The 15,861-nt window shown below is 36.2% G+C and overlaps 1 protein-coding gene across 10 annotated transcripts in view; it reads left to right on the plus strand.

Moving 5' to 3' along the window:
* The window catches only part of ERC2 (ELKS/RAB6-interacting/CAST family member 2), a 556,068-nt gene that overhangs the window by 167,179 nt on the left and 373,028 nt on the right, over window positions 1–15,861 (plus strand). For all 10 annotated transcript variants that reach the window (XR_011329694.1, XR_011329696.1, XR_011329695.1 and 7 more), the window contains one exon: window positions 4,738–4,905. Coding sequence is in view for 7 of the 10 variants with exons in the window: in XM_069812287.1 (XP_069668388.1) it covers window positions 4,738–4,905 (168 nt within the window). In the remaining 3 variants the exon portion in view is untranslated. The remainder of the gene's footprint in view (window positions 1–4,737; window positions 4,906–15,861) is intronic.

Consider the following 15,861-nt stretch of genomic DNA (forward strand, 5'->3'; position numbering starts at 1 on the left):
ACTGTGTAGTATTGGATCCTGAAGATTTTCCATCAGAAGAGCTGTTACTGTCTCCCAGTTTGGAAACTGTAGTATCTTGTAAACTACATCACAGGAAATGCTGGTGTCTTGGGACACTGGGGAATATTTTTATCTTCTCCTGGGGGTTTGTGCTACAGAAGAAATGGAAGTGTTATTGTCCATGTGGAATTAATTCAGATTTAGTAAAAAAAAAATTTAAAAAATCAAAGAATATATCTATTCTGTTGAAAAAAGTAGCTCTTAAGCTACTGAAAGGTGACTAAAGTTCCTAAGTAGCATTATGATCAGGAAAATTATTCTGGCTATTTAAACATCATTAATTTCAAAGCAATTCAGTTTTACTAATTTACAGCAAAACTCTTAATGCATTTCAGCAAATCTGTTGATATAAAAATAATTTACAAAGCCTAGTATTTTGTTAACAAACTTCTGATGTTTTTGAGAGGAAAAGCTTCAGTATCTTTCTGTGGCACAGAAAGCAGACAAATGAGAAGACTATTAAATGTACCTTGTTTTGCCACAATCTTCTGATCTTTGACAAATGCCACATTCTGATGAAACTTTGTCTGTTTTCTTTCACCAGTTCTTTTCTTCCACTTAAAATTGAGATTTGCAGCAGAAGATATTATTTTTATCATTCATCTGAGAATTTTCAAGGTGGAAAAGTATTTATGTAGCTGTCAGCAAACAGATATTATTATACCTGATCTGTTGAACCTGAGATTGTTGATAAATTCTGATAAACAGAAGTCTTGATTGATGGCAAAGAGCAGAACAAAACTCTTCTCACAGTTAACATCTTAGGTGCTATATAGCTCTTAATACTTCACATTTATTCTTGAAATATAACTTGTTTTAAATCTGTTCTTGATTGAAATAAATGTGAAGGTACTAAATGGAGGCCAGTGCTGAATATTATTTATTGTACATGTGTGGCAGAGAATGTTGGGAAGTGTTCCTTGTCTTAACAAATTCTTAGTAATATTCACTCCTTCCAAATATATAGGCTTTAATTTTGACTTACAGTTAAATAGAAGTTGTAGAAATGAGTAAGAAAACTTGCTTAGATTTTTTTTTCTTGCCCACTTGATGAGGAATCTCCTTGCTCTGTTTTTGAAGGGACAAAAATTGCCATCACTCATATAGAAATTGTCGAAACGAGTCTTAAAGTTTTCATGACTAAGGGATATGAAACTTCAAATATCTTCATTAAAGATATGAAGAAAACATATAGGATGGTATGCATTTTTAAAAATAATTTCTGCTTTGCAAGACTTCCTTCTCTTACTAGGGTTCATCCTTTGGCTAGCAGCCAGATATTTAAAGAAACAGGTGTGAGTTTGCACTCTGGAACTCAAGTAGTTCTCTGAGTATTAGAACTCTCATGCTATCGACAGGAATGAGTATGAAAATCTAGTGATAGTTTAGTACAACTTCAGCAAATTACTGTAAAGATGAGTTTTAAGAATTGATTAGGCTGTAACAAGGCGCTCTGTAATTAATGTCGGTATATAAGAACTTTGAAGTATGAAAGAAGCATGCAAGTCCTAGGTCATCCTGTAGAAGAAATATACAGGAAAAGAACTACAGCATGTTTTTGTGGATAGGTCTGGAAATATGATAAACACTTAAAAAATAGACCTTGACCAGTAATAACCTGTAGAATCTACAGATAGGCTTGTAGAGTCTACTGTATACAGCCACTTAATTTGCATTGCTACTGTTCTTCCTTTACTTAAATCCTTCACTTTAAAAAGCATTTGTCATTTGTCACATAAGACCAGATCCTTATGATGCATAAATCAGCATAGTTTCATGTAATGGAATTATTTACTTAAAGATTTAGCCCATTAATTTAAATATGCAATATCCAGGGGAAAAGCTCTGACTTTGTTTTATTTTGTTTTCCTTGTTTTCCCAGTTACTCTGTGTAATGTCGTGTGAGATTCTGGTGTATAAAAATAATGTAAGAAAAAGGATAATGGTTTTCTGGAAATGCTAGTATCTAAGGAACTGAAATTATGGAAGGTGCAGCATCAGAAATTGAGAAGGAAGACAAAGAAACTAGGGTTTCAGGAAAGGAGGTGTGAAGCAAGATATTGGGCAATGTTGAAAAAGCAGTGACAGGTAAATTACACATATGAAATATGTGGGAAGGTCAGGATCAGAGGACAAACTTGGAGTTCTTTAGATGCAACAGCACTTATACCCAGACATGTAGGTTATCTTCATTGTAGTCTTTATAAAGTACAAAAGTGTTTTTTGCCTTCATTGTTTTTGTACTGAGATCGGGAGATCTCCTTGAATCATAACTGTTGGTATTTCATACCACTTAAGATATAGCAAAGTGAAAATGTTTGCACATCTGCTAGAGGCAGAAATTTGTTTCATGCTCTGTTTAATTTTTTTTACACACTAATAGATAATGCAGAATTTTGAAAAAGCAAATATACCGAGGTCTAAAAATTTCTTTTAAAAAGTTATGTGGTTTCTCGTTATGCCTTTGGTATTTTTGATACTTATTTTTTTTTAAATTGAAGTTTTAGTACATTTTCACCATTATACTTTATTTTAATAAAACACCAGCCAAAAGCGTAATTATTTGACACTTTTTTTTTTTTTTTTTTGAGAGCTCTAACACATTTTTAAACTCCTGGCAATTTTTAGGTCTTGTAGCCAGAACTTCATACTAAACAGATTCTGTTTCAAAAACACAAAGAACATACCTCCCATGAAAATGAAGCTTTTTTGTTGATTATTTCTCAGGGTGTGGGTTGTGTCATGGAAAAAAGCGGGAAGAATTTCTACAGGAGATTAAGCATCTGTGATGTTCACATGGGTCTCATAAAGCATGTGATGTAATTCAGATTGGCTGCAGATCTACGTTTTGTATCTTGTAGACAGATTTTCCCATTGTTCATTTTGTATACATTTTTGTCTTGGTTGCCATACTTGCTTACATATTCTGGCAAGGGGTGGAGGAAGGTGGTTTGCTTTCAAGAGAAAATTTTCTCTAGCAGTTTAACTGCACTCTTACATTTTCTTGAAATCTGTTTTTTTTGTATGCTCCTTTTCTTATTTTGGTATTTTCAGACTGTGAAGGTGATTGCTTTTAGTGCCCATATAGATTCTTGATTTTATACAGTAGCTCAGGGGTGGCTAGTCAAGTACCTTAACGAGGTAGACAAACATACTGATATTTATAAAGAGAAATTAGGAATAAATATGTTAAGATGTGCATATGGACTATAGTTGGAAGAAACATCTTTTAAATTTAATTTTTAAGAATATACTTGCAATGTAAAACAAAATAGAAATATTTTGATCAGCAGTAAATGTTTTCAGTGACTGTGCCATATAATATTGAATCTGTGAAATATTTTAGTATGTGCATCTTTAGGATTTGGTTGAGTAGGGTCAGCCTCTGGATACATATTCTTTTTTTCCTGGGGATTTTTGTATCACCTTCCATCTAGCCCTTCTAGATTTTTTGTATCCCAAATGTCTGTTGGGATGCAGCTGATGGGAGAGAATGGAAAGAGCTCTTCTAGTACTTCTCCGGTTGTTGCAGGATTGAAACTTGAATTTTACAGAAAAAATCTAGGCCTTACAGTCATCAAAAAAATTTCCAAATGTAAAGGAAGTGTGGTTTCTCTGAGTTATGCAGATGCACTGAGGCATTTTATTTCAAATAATCCTCATGAGATGATGTATCTGAACTCATCTGGTGACCACTGTTATTTCACAGGACGTTAAGAAGAATAGTTATGTCACCTAATTCACCATCCTTTAGCATCATTCTGTGTATTGTCCAGTGCTTTGTTCAGCTTCATATATTCTAAATCCACCACACTTTTGCATTCTGTGGCTACCCCTCCCATTTATCATTGTGGAAAGGGAAGAATAATCACAATTCCATGACATTTACTGACGAACCTTAAATTCACTTAAATTCAGAAGCTCTGTCTTAGTGACTGGGTTTCTAGTGTTTCCCCTAGGATACGCTTTTACAATCTCGCAGACCTTTCACTCTGTGGAATTTTTTATAACATTTTCCCCAGACTTCTCTTAAGTTAATCTCTTTGGCTTGGCTTTCCTAGTACCTGAGAATTCCATATGAACTGCCAGGGAGGAAAAAAGGAGGTGGGGATGGTGGGCAGCAATACATTTACAAGAAGGCGGGCAGCAACACATTTACAAGGTTAAAATTCCACTTCTCTGTTTTTCTCTCCTTACTAAGATGCCTGCTTTTCCTTATCAGTCTCCTAAAAAACCTTGATTTGCTCTGGCCAATGATAAATCACAAGAATCATGCTGTTGGAAGGAATAGGCTATTGGATTGAGTTTATACTTTTATGAACACTTTTTTTCCTATGCATTTTTGCTGTCCTGCCAGACTTGCCTCACACAGGATAAATTCCTTTGAACTTAAGTGAGGTCCATGGTGAATTTATAGGCCAAATCATCATGTATAATCTTTAAGAGTTTCCTTTTAACTTCTGCAACAGCAGGGCAATCATTCTTAAGACAGGGTACATTAAATTACAAGAAACTCAACTGAAGTTGTGCGTGTAAAAAGTCTGAATCTTCATTCTCTTCCAGAATTTACAGGTGTCTGAGTTGTCATATCATGGTCATTCACACTTTTTGGATTTCAAGTGCAACTTTGAATTGGAAATGAAATTAATGATCTAACCTTTTTTTCCCCCATTACAGATTGACCAACTGAAACAAGAACTCTCAAAGAAAGAATCAGAACTTCTTGCCTTACAAACTAAGCTTGAAACCCTTAGCAATCAGAATTCAGATTGCAAGCAACACATTGAAGTGCTTAAAGAGTCACTTACTGCCAAAGAACAGAGAGCTGCCATACTTCAGACAGAGGTATTGTATGTTCTAATCATAAAATGCAATAGAAATATTTAGTTAATAGCATGTGTCAATGTGACGATGTGTTTGTTGCGAGTCTGTGTAAAAGGCAATTTGTTAAAGAATAGTGAAATAATTTAAAACCCTTTAAATGCCAATATATTTGGTATATATTTTTTGGTAGTACACCAGCTCTCATTCTAGAATTTTTTTAGAAGCACCTGTGATTGCATTTTAAGAAAATGTTTGTGCCTAATTCTCATTGGCTTCAATGCATTGAGCTGGGCCTTAATGACTTGATTGTTGTGATTTCATTCCTTGTTTCGTCATCTGTTAGTTGACTGAGTTTTCCTTTTGGTTGCTCTGGCTTGATGCTTCTTTTCTACTGTGTATTTCTATTCTCAATAGTGAAGCTACTGATGTATGTTGAAGGGATCTGTTGAAGGATGCATGATATTAATCTGTGATTATTGTTTTGAGTGCAATCAATTTTATTTTAAAATATGAATAATTTCATATACAGGCCAGTGCATTAGTTATGTATGTATCTACAAAGTCAGATCATAAAAATATGGGTAATGGAATATACGGTTGAGATGGTTGTCACATTTCATGGAATGTGTAAATCCAGTGTTAAAAATGTTGTCCATAAGTTCATTTCCTGGGGTTTTAAAAAACTTCATAGACTTGGAGCACACAATACTGATTAGATTGATTCCTATTATAAGTTATTCATTTTATTTTAATGTGTGTACCCCTTTCAAGACACAGAAATACCTGTGAAATTCAGTCATGCAGTGCAAATAGTTTCTATTCAGAGAAGTATATTATTTAAGGTATACGGGAATCTTACAGAATGTTTCAAATTTCTGGCAAACAAAGCTCTAGGAGAAAAAACAGCTTAAACTTATCAGTCTTATGGAAGCAGGAAATAAATACTCCTAAGATTCTGATTATCCCTCTGTGCTGTGTGTCTTATCCTCTGTACCTTAAGAAGATACAGATGAAATCTTGGAATTACCAGCTTGTGTTTAATGGGCTAGCCAGCATATGTATATAATACAAAATAATCACAATAGAACAAGGGCAAAAACTCCAGCAATGTTGGCAGATCTCAATCTAGCTTTTGAGTAGTAAAGATTACATATTTTAAATCTTTAGCTGTGCAAATCTGTTTTGCAAGGTTTGTATTACCTCTCATTCTGATGAGGATGGTGATGAATTCCATTGGCTCTCCGCTAATTTGATTTCCTAATTCTTTATCAGACTGGTATGTATTCAAGGCATTACAGTCTTATGGCTGGCAGTTGGGCAGTGGTAAAAAGAACTGAATCTACAGTGCTATTGATGAAGGGCTGCTGGGATTGTGCAGTCCTGATGGAGAACCAGTTGGTTTCTGACAGGTATTCAATTCTTCTTCTTCCCAGTTTCTGCATAAGGCAGTTGAGCTTGAAGCTTTTACATGAAGCAATTTAAGTTAAAATGAGCTGTAATTGCCTGTTAGTGTGCAGGTGACAATCGGTTTTATTGTGTCTGCTTATTGTTAGTCTCTTAGGGAAACCAAATGAAAAATTAATGTTAAAATTATCAGAGAGGTAGCTTGATAGAAGGAATGCTTTATAATAGCAGAGAATGAATCCCTTTTGTTTGGCCTAATATCATGTTATTTGTGATATAAGTGACTGTGATATTTCATACAAATCATGAGATTCTTCCAGCTTTCAATGAAAAAAATATAAATCTGTTTAGGTATGTGTTCCGTATAATTTCTGTTCAGTGGAGGACATCAGTTCCTGGTTTTGATTATTTATTTTAATTAACCCTTTACTTCTGTATAATCCAAAGCATTCTAATGACAAGCTTTGGTTTGTTTCTGAATGAAATAACACTGTAAGCTATGTGAGTCATTGCAGATATGAGACTTAAAAATGAAACAAAACAACTCATAAATGTTCTTATGGTATACATTGGTGCTAGACACTTAAGGCTGTCTCTGCATGGACTTGATAAATCAATTGAGCCTGAATTTGTTTGTGACTAAATCTTCAGAAACTGTGGGGTTTATTTCGTATGCATTATTGCCTTCAGTAATTACATTACCTCATGAATAGGTGAAGCTCTGAAACAGTGCACACTATTTTATATTCTCCGTAGGAATCTAGGTGATTTCCATTTTCTGCTTTGAGTAGGGTATAGGTAATGATTTTATCAGACAACAGTTTTTCGAGTTTCTTTTCTCTTTTTAAGATATCTTTGTAAAGGGAATTGGGGAAAGTTGGTGAATTATGCCCACCTCTTATGGGAAGTAATTTTAGTTTGCTGTAATTGTCTGTTCATGTATAGGAGGCTTTTGGCAGAAGGGTCACATTAATGTAACTATTTTTTTTTCTTTTTTTTTTTTTTTCCTGGGAGATCATACAAAAATGAAGGCCTCTGAGTATTGGGTTAATACCAGACTTCATTCCGGGGTATGGTACATCTCAAGATGCACTAGAAGCAACATAAAGAAAACAAGTTCCAATTCCAGTTATACATGTGTATTGATGCAGCCACCGTTTGAAATGGTTTATGAAATAGTTTTGTTCTAATAGCAGATTTAAATTGGGAAATAACTTCACTTGCCTCAGAATCTTTTTTATTTACTTTTGAAAAGATAGCATTACAGGGTGTGTTTTTACATGCACCATTTACCCATGAGGCAGAGACTTTAAATAACCTGTGTTAAACTTTAAATTATGTCAGCAATGTACCTGATCTTGAAATACTTTAATAACATGCATACTTTGAGCAATATTAATTACATCTTATTTTTTTGTCCATTTAAGATGCACTGAATGTTTTATTGCTTTCCTGTACTTGATGGTGGAGATGTAGCGCATCTCAAATCTGCTGAAAAAGATCCTTCACGTTATGTAGGTAGAAATAAAGCACACTGTGCATCCATTAGTTTCTCAAGTCAGGACTTATCAGGAAAGAACTGTACTTTTTGTTATTTTAAAGCCTCAAGGCTATTGTAGGTGTGTCACAGGCTGTACAACTTCCCATGTAGAAGATTAGTTATTCAGGGGTTGGAAATGAAGAGCGGTTTCTGGAGTTAAATAATATTGAGGCTCGCAAAAGATATGTGGTTAGTCTGAACATACTTTTCACCTCTTTTGAATAGACTTTGAATCAAGAGCTCCTTAAAACTACTGACCTATTCCAGTCTTGTTTCCTGGAATAGAGTCTTATAGTAGGTTTCAGCTAGCCATAAGAAATATGCTCATATAACCAAACACAGGATTTGTCATAAATTGCTGTATAACTATGTGAGAATGTTACCTTGCTTTCTCTAACAATCATGAAAACAAGTGACAGAGCTCTGTGTCCAAGCAGTTTCACAGATTAGAAAATAAGATTCTTCAAGGCTGACCTGCATGTTCTAATGATGTTCTATTGTTGCATATTTTTAAGACCCTCAGGGTTTTGGCACATTCCTTACCACCCTGCTGTATGCTAGGGCGTTTTTCTGGTTAAAAATGATTGCCAGGATATCTTTTCTCCACAAACTATTATGTTACAACTTCCAGACTGGGTGTGCAGTTTATTGCAGAGAGACTCTGTTAAACTGTGGGCGTTCTGGAGAAATGTGCTGGAGCTCCAAGGAACACAAAAGCTGGACAGCGGCTGAATTTGTAGATTGCTACATCTACTCCCGTAGGCCAAAGTCCTTGTTTCTTATCAATATTTAGACAAAACCCAGAAAGAACACATCCTTAAAATAAGCCACAAGAAGACACCTCTGTAAAAATTAATTACTAAAGCTATAGACCACTCATTGGACGCTATAAGTTTGAGGGTTGTTAGAGCTGATCTTGTTCCTAATGTTAATCAGTTACGAGATGGTTGAAAGCAGGCTGTTTGTGCTGCTTGCACTTTTTCTTATTCAGGATTGAAATGCCTTCTTTTTTCTCTTATTTCTTTTGCCTGCTTATTTGCCCTTCATATATTTTGACTAACTAGGGGGCCAATATGTGGCAATAAGAATTAAGTAAATTTTTTGTTTGTTTCATTGTATGCTTCATTATACATTTCAGTTAACAACTTCATGCCTTCAGGCTGCATTCTCCTGTTACATCCTGTACAAACTAAATGTGATGCAGCAAGACAGGAAAATTCAAAATGATGCCTTAGAATAAAATATTCCTGAACTCCCTCTATACCAACTCTTAGTTTTATGGGGAGCCTTTTTGGTAATCACTTCACAAATATCAACTTCATATAACTCAACAACGTCTGTCTTCAGTAGTCAGAAGTATCCTGTCTTTCAAAAGGACCTTTTACATTTCCACTTAATCTTTAGTTTGGACAACTCTGTGGGAGTAGAGGGAATGTTTCTCTCATATGAATCTTTGCTGAAAATGTTACATTTGGTTATATATGAGAGACTAAATGTGGGCTAATTCCAAGTATCAGCAGAGGCCATTGATGTTTTGTTTCTGGTATATATATTAAGCTGTGCTAAATTAAATAACAAAACAAAAACCCCAAAGCTCCTCTAATGAAGCTCATACATTTCCTGCAGAAAATACAATCCTTGCAATGAGACACCCGTGATAGGATAGCAGAACTTTCTGTGCGTTAGAACCAGGATCCTTCTTGCCACAGACCTGAAAATGAGCAAGTGTCATTTACACGGTGATCAAACGTGTGGCCTGCCAGTGTACGTGGATGAGGAATAAAAATACTGCTTTGCCAGCTGGGCTCTCTCTGAGACTTGAGTTTTGAGCTGACTAAGCTAAGGCCTAGACTGTGCTGTGGTAGCAATCCAGCAATGATTCTAGACATAGCAGGTTTTGTTCTCCACAACTGGGAATTGGGAAAAGATTTTGTTTGCTTAGAGCAACTGTATCTTCTATCTCCAGGTCTCAGGTCTTACCTAAAGGGAGAGCAATGGCTTCCAGCAGCAGATGGGAAAGCAGCTGCAGAGAGATGCAGGGCAAATGGCAGCCCTCCAGCAGGTGGAAATCATTATGGAAGGAATTTTGTACTGTACAAACTATTGTTGGTCATTCCCAGATGAGTAAAGTTAATAATGTTTTGGCCTGCATTAAGCCACACTTCTTTCTTCCTGCATGTCCACAATGTCTATTTATAGAATAGATAGTTTTTGTTAATTGTCACTGTAGAATTTAATGGTGTCCTAAAACATGCTTATAACCTGCCTTGAAGGGCTTCTTTCTGGAGGTGAAAGTAACCATCAAAGGCCAGTTCTAATCCTGAGCTGAATAAGGTATTTGTAGTTGCAGTGTCAACTTCCTGCCTAAATAGGATTGCTTTGTAATCACCTTGTAATTAAATCAGCTTAGTAAATCCTGTAATAAAAAAAAATCCTCAACAGGATCTCAGTTACTTCATAACAAGCCTTTTATTATTGTTTAGCTTAATAATGGTACTCTGCAGGTTATCTTCAGGTTTTGGAGACAGCAGCTGCATATGATGAAACAGGATGTGATTCATAGGATCACATAATGGTTGAGGTTGGAAGGGAGCTCTGGAGGTCGTCTGGTCCAATCCCCCTGCTCAAGCAGGGCCAGCTCAAGCTGGTTGTCCAGGACCATGTCCAGATGGATGTTGAATATCTCCAAGGATGGAGACTCCACAACCTCTCTGAGCAACACGGGCCAGTGCTCAGTTATCCTCACAGTAAGGTTTCCTGATGTTCAGAGGGAACCTCCTGTGTTTCAGTTTGTGCTCATTGCCTCTTGTCCTGTCACTGGGCACCACTGAAAAGCCTGGCTCCATCTTCTTTACAGCCTCGCTTTCGGATATTTATATACAGTGATAAGATGCCCCCTTCTCTTTTCTAAGCTAAACAGTCCCATCTCTCAGGCTTTTTTCATATGAGATGCTCCAATTCTTTAATAAGCCCTTAATTAATCCTTTAATTACTTTTTGGCCAGTTCACCAGACTCTCTCCAGTATGTCCATATCTCTCTTGTACAGAGGACCCCAGAACTGGACACAATACCCCAGGTGTGGCCTGACCACTGATAGATAAATAGAGGTGAAGGAATACCTCCGTCAACCTGCTGGCAACCCTCCTAATGCAACCCAGGATACGCCTTTTTGCTGCAAGGGCACATTGGTGGTTTTCAACATGGTGTCCACCAGGACCACATGGTCCTTTTTTGCAAAGCTGCTTTCCGGCTGGGTGGACCTCAGCATATACAGGTGCATGGAGTTGTTCCTCTCCAGGTGCAGGACTTTACATTTCCTTTCCCTGAACTGCATGAGGTTCCTGTCAGCCCATTTCTCCAGCCTGTCGAGGTCCCTCTGAACAGCAGCATCACCCTCTGGTGTATCAGCTGCTCCTTCCAGTTTTGTACCATCAGCAAACTTGCTGAGGCTACACACACTGCTCCATCATCCAGATCATTAATGAAGATGTTGAACAAGACTGGATGCAGTATTGTCCCCTGGGGTACAATACTGGTTCTACTTGAGTCCCCTGATTCTACTTGATAATCCTCCACTTCCCTCCATGGTTCTTGCAATCCAGGTCTAATAGGGCATGAGGCTTAGATGTAATCTGTTGGTATTAATTATATTTTCTTGTAGTTTAAGTATCCCTGGAAGTTCATTAGTTTCACTTTCTTTGTTGGTGATTTTTATTAGTGTTTGTTATTCAGTAGAATAGTTTTTTAAAATATCATTTCAAGTCTGGAATTTTTATGATGTCTTAGCAAAATTAGCTCAGAAAATGTAACTACACTAGAAGTATAGTTTAAGTTTGAGCTCATTCTTACATAGCTGGTTTCAAAAGTTAGAAATGAAGTGTAAGCAGAGTTATAATGATTCTTAATTTCTGCAGAATGTTTACTACTCTTGAGAGGCATGATTAGGATATCTGTTTATTCAGATAGTTGTTTTACATATGTTATAGCAGATCATCAGAAATAAGAGGACATCTGGATTTTTTTGATGAGTATAGTTTATTTCCTTTTAACAATGGTAATTGGATCAGATTTCAGGTACTATGGCCCTTTGTCACATGATGTGAGAAAATTTAAAACCAACAGTAAATATGTTAAGTCTAGATCTAAACAAAATGTGCTTTTTGCACCGTGTTTCTCTTCTCAGTGATGTCAGTATTTTGTGGGGTTTTTTTTTAATAGGTTTATTTGACTTAACCAGCTATCATTTGAAGTTTTATTGACAACTGAAACAAAAAGATATAATCCTGTAAAGCAATAACTGTCATGGTGGCCAGAGTTGGGAGGTCTGAAAATAGTTTATTGCCAGTAGGAAAAATGTTTGGAACCAGTCCTTAGAAGGTTCACCAACTCTGCTACGTCTGTTTCATTTTGTTCCATTTTTAAGGGTATATATGATAATAGTGCCAAACTATGCAACTTTTCTTACCCTAATGTATGTAGTCTTTTGTTCTGATTATCTCTTTATTAATGATGTGAAAACCCTGAGGTCAGATAAAAATGAGCCAAGGTCAGGCTACTCCAGCTACAGAACACTGAAAATGTTGCTGTGCTCCATAGAAAATTATTAAAAGGAAGAATATTAGACTGGCTGAGATTTTCCTTGCTGTTGTGAAAAAGCTGTAGATGTTAATTTTTAAATGAAGCCTTGTACTCTTACTGCAGAGGGAAAGAGGTTAAACAGTATGAATGATCCTTTTTGATGTTTTAAAAAGATGAGACGCTACCATTTGTATACTTTTGAGTGGTAGATGGTACAGTTTGAGACTGTATTTGCGCATATTTGCAGTGACTGATGCTTAACTACTGCTCTTATAATCAGGAAAAAAGCTTAAATAAATTGATGCAAATAAATTCATTTCAGCTGGGTAGCTCTGGAGAAAAACATTCATTTCATAAGCAATTCTGACACAAGCATACTTAGCACTTTATTAGTTAGTGTATCATTGCTTTAGATAACATTCTCGCAAACTGGCAGGTGTGCTGTTTGAGGGTTAATGAACTGTGAAATAAGTAAATGTCTACAAAGAAATTTTGTAAATTGTGAGCATAGTCCTGTCAATGGAGAAAATGGATTAGAAAAATAGGTGGTCTGTGCTGTAACTGAATGCTGATGTGTTCAGCATACATGTATTAATATAGAAAACCTAATAAAAATGAAGAGGAAAGGTGATTATATTAGGTATTTATTGCGGTCTCTTTTTTCTTTAAACAGATCTGTTTACAGAGAAGGGCTGTAAAATGATTGACTTCTTGGCAGTTTTTAGTTTGCATAAAGAGCAAATAAAAGCAGACAGCACAAAATACTTGGAACAAAACTACAAACACTTTATTTTTCTTTCTATTACAATGTTGATATTTGATATTGCTTGAACTGTAAATCTGCTTTTAATTTTACAGTAATAATGTATAAGTACGTTTATTTCACTCTCACATTTTTATTTTTCTAAGTTGGAGTTTTACTTTGAAATTGAATTTTTCTATTGTTTTGTGATTTTTCTTGTTTCAAACCAGGCTAAGCCAGATATTTCAGTGTGGTCTCTTTGCTGTACTGCCAATGTATTGTTCTGGTAGATCTGCTGTGCATGCAAAAGAAAGATCACCCACTGTAAAAAGCACTATTCTGGAGGCTTGTGTACCATTTACTCTCTCTGTCACTCCACAGCTGTTCACAGCTTTCTTGAAAGTGTGTTCCATATTTCAAACAGAGGTTTATCTCAGGTGGAATTTGCCAGCCATTTTACTTTTTATACAGTTTTCATGTTTTGTGGGCCCCTGTGACAGTTTAGAACAGGAGAGTGGAGCATAGTGGCAGGGCAGTAAATTTGAAGAGTTAAACTGAAAGCACACTTAGATTAGCAAAATGCCATATTTAAACAGAAGTAAACTGTGAAGCAAAGTGTTTTTTGTCTATCTGCTGTAGGATTTCAAGACTTGACTGTTCAAAGGCACATCAAATGGCATGGTCTGATTTCAGTGTTTGTGCTTTGAGCAGGAGGTTGAACCAGTGACCTCCTGAGACCCATTCCAAGCTCAGCAACTCTATGGTACTACAAAGGAAGCTCTCTCAAATATATGATAGGTAATACTGTCCCAAAGGTGTGGTTTTTCTGCTTTGTGAGTTATGTACTAGCATTCATTTATCCAGAGAAAGATTAAATGTTGATTAATTTATTTACACACACACACACACAACTGAATCCATTCTTGATAGCAGCTTTAAATGTTCTGTCTTCCTTTTGGGGACACCAATATTTTTATTTCATAAAAAATTGAAATGGAATTGCCTGAGGGAAAGGCGACTGAAAGAGTGGAAAGTTCCATTTGCGGGGCCTGTAGAAAGTAGTGTCCAGATACAAGAAAACACAGATAAAAAGAAAATGGGAAAGATGAAAGTACAAAGATAAGGGCTGTATACTTGATGTGTAAAGACTTTATGCAAGTTGTTTGGGACAAATAGTTTTAATAATGTTAGATTTATCTTGCTGTCAAAACACTTCTCATTTTTGTCTATTTTATTTAATTAAAGTGATAAATAACTGTTTCCCCCCCTCCCCCTTTCTTAGATTTACAGAAAATTACCTTGTTGCCATTTAGAACAATATTCAATTAGACAGTTTTAATGGGTTTTTATAACCAAGCAAAATTTACTGTGATAAGATAAATTAAGCTTCAATTAGGCTTGATTCTAGTGGATGGAAATGATTAGAAAAATATTAGTACTGTTATCTACCAATTTAAAACCTTTGCTCTAACTGGAGATGTTTTGAGAGGAGCTTCGATAGGATTGCTTCAGAAATGACTCTTTGTATACTTTAACTACAGTTTATATTGTGCCTAGGACTCAAGGGGCCAAGTTATGGTCCTAGTGTATTGGCACTGTATACAAAGAAATGCAAAGGAAAACGCACCTCAAAACGGTATTGAAATTTCACCAGATTGTTCTAAACCCAAGGGGAACACATAGATTCTGTAGATGTTGTAATTAGTGTAATAACTTGTAGACATAATCCCCCAGTCTGAAACTGTTAATGATGTTTTGCACATATTGCTATAATGATGAAGCGTGAGGAGAAGTTAGTGAAGTAGTTTTACATATTTTGGGGTTTTATGCTTAAGAGACAGCTGGGGAGAACGGGCTAGAGTCACTTAAAGGAAGACATGAATTAAGTCCTCTGACTGAAGGGAGACTGAAGGCCATGGTTTGGTGAATAAGCCATGAATAGCCTAAGGCCAAAGACAGGTGGCTATGTGTTTCTAAAAGTGAAAGAGGGAAAGGGCAATGGTGGCTGGTGTTTTGTGTCTGCTCTCTTGGGGTAAAAATGAAAGAAGGTAGCAAATCACTGGTGAGGCTGATCCTTGTGTAGGGTACATACAGCTAGGTAAAAGTTTGCTATACAAAGGTAGGGACAAGGTAGGCTTTTTTAATTCTTACATAGTACCAGTGTAAAGGTTGTGTTTTGTTGTTGGTTTTAATTCTTTCTTCTTTTTAATATTGGTTTTAGGAATGCAATGCAGGGATATAATGTGGGACAGTTCAGCCTTTGTGCTGAGACTAAGCACAGAGATGCAAACTGTCTTTTTTTAATTAGTGATTCACTGTGGGAGCATCCTTGTTCACTGAAGAGATCTGTGCTTCCTAACATAGATAACAGAGTTCTTAGCTCACAGTTGCTCTTAACCCCAACACTCAAGACTGTGGTAAGTGCAAAGATACATTCTCCTGCCCTCTATCTCTGCAGAGGAAAAAATCGTGCTCGCAGCAGGAGCAGAATTTAATAAAGTAGGAGATATGGCCCATTTGAAATAAAAAAAACTTCTGCAGCTGTGGTCATCCAGAAATCTTTGGAGATGCTCATACTGACACTAGACCTCAAATGGCTCTCTGATTCTTTTCTTGGTAGGATTCTGAATAGTATTTTCCTTATAGCTTTGTGGTGGTGTGGGTGGCTTGTTCACACCCCCCCCCCCCTTTAACTTTTAGAAGGAAAGAAAT

Source organism: Haliaeetus albicilla, chromosome 24 (genome assembly GCF_947461875.1).
Source record: "Haliaeetus albicilla chromosome 24, bHalAlb1.1, whole genome shotgun sequence".
In the NCBI taxonomy this organism is placed as follows: domain Eukaryota; kingdom Metazoa; phylum Chordata; class Aves; order Accipitriformes; family Accipitridae; genus Haliaeetus; species Haliaeetus albicilla.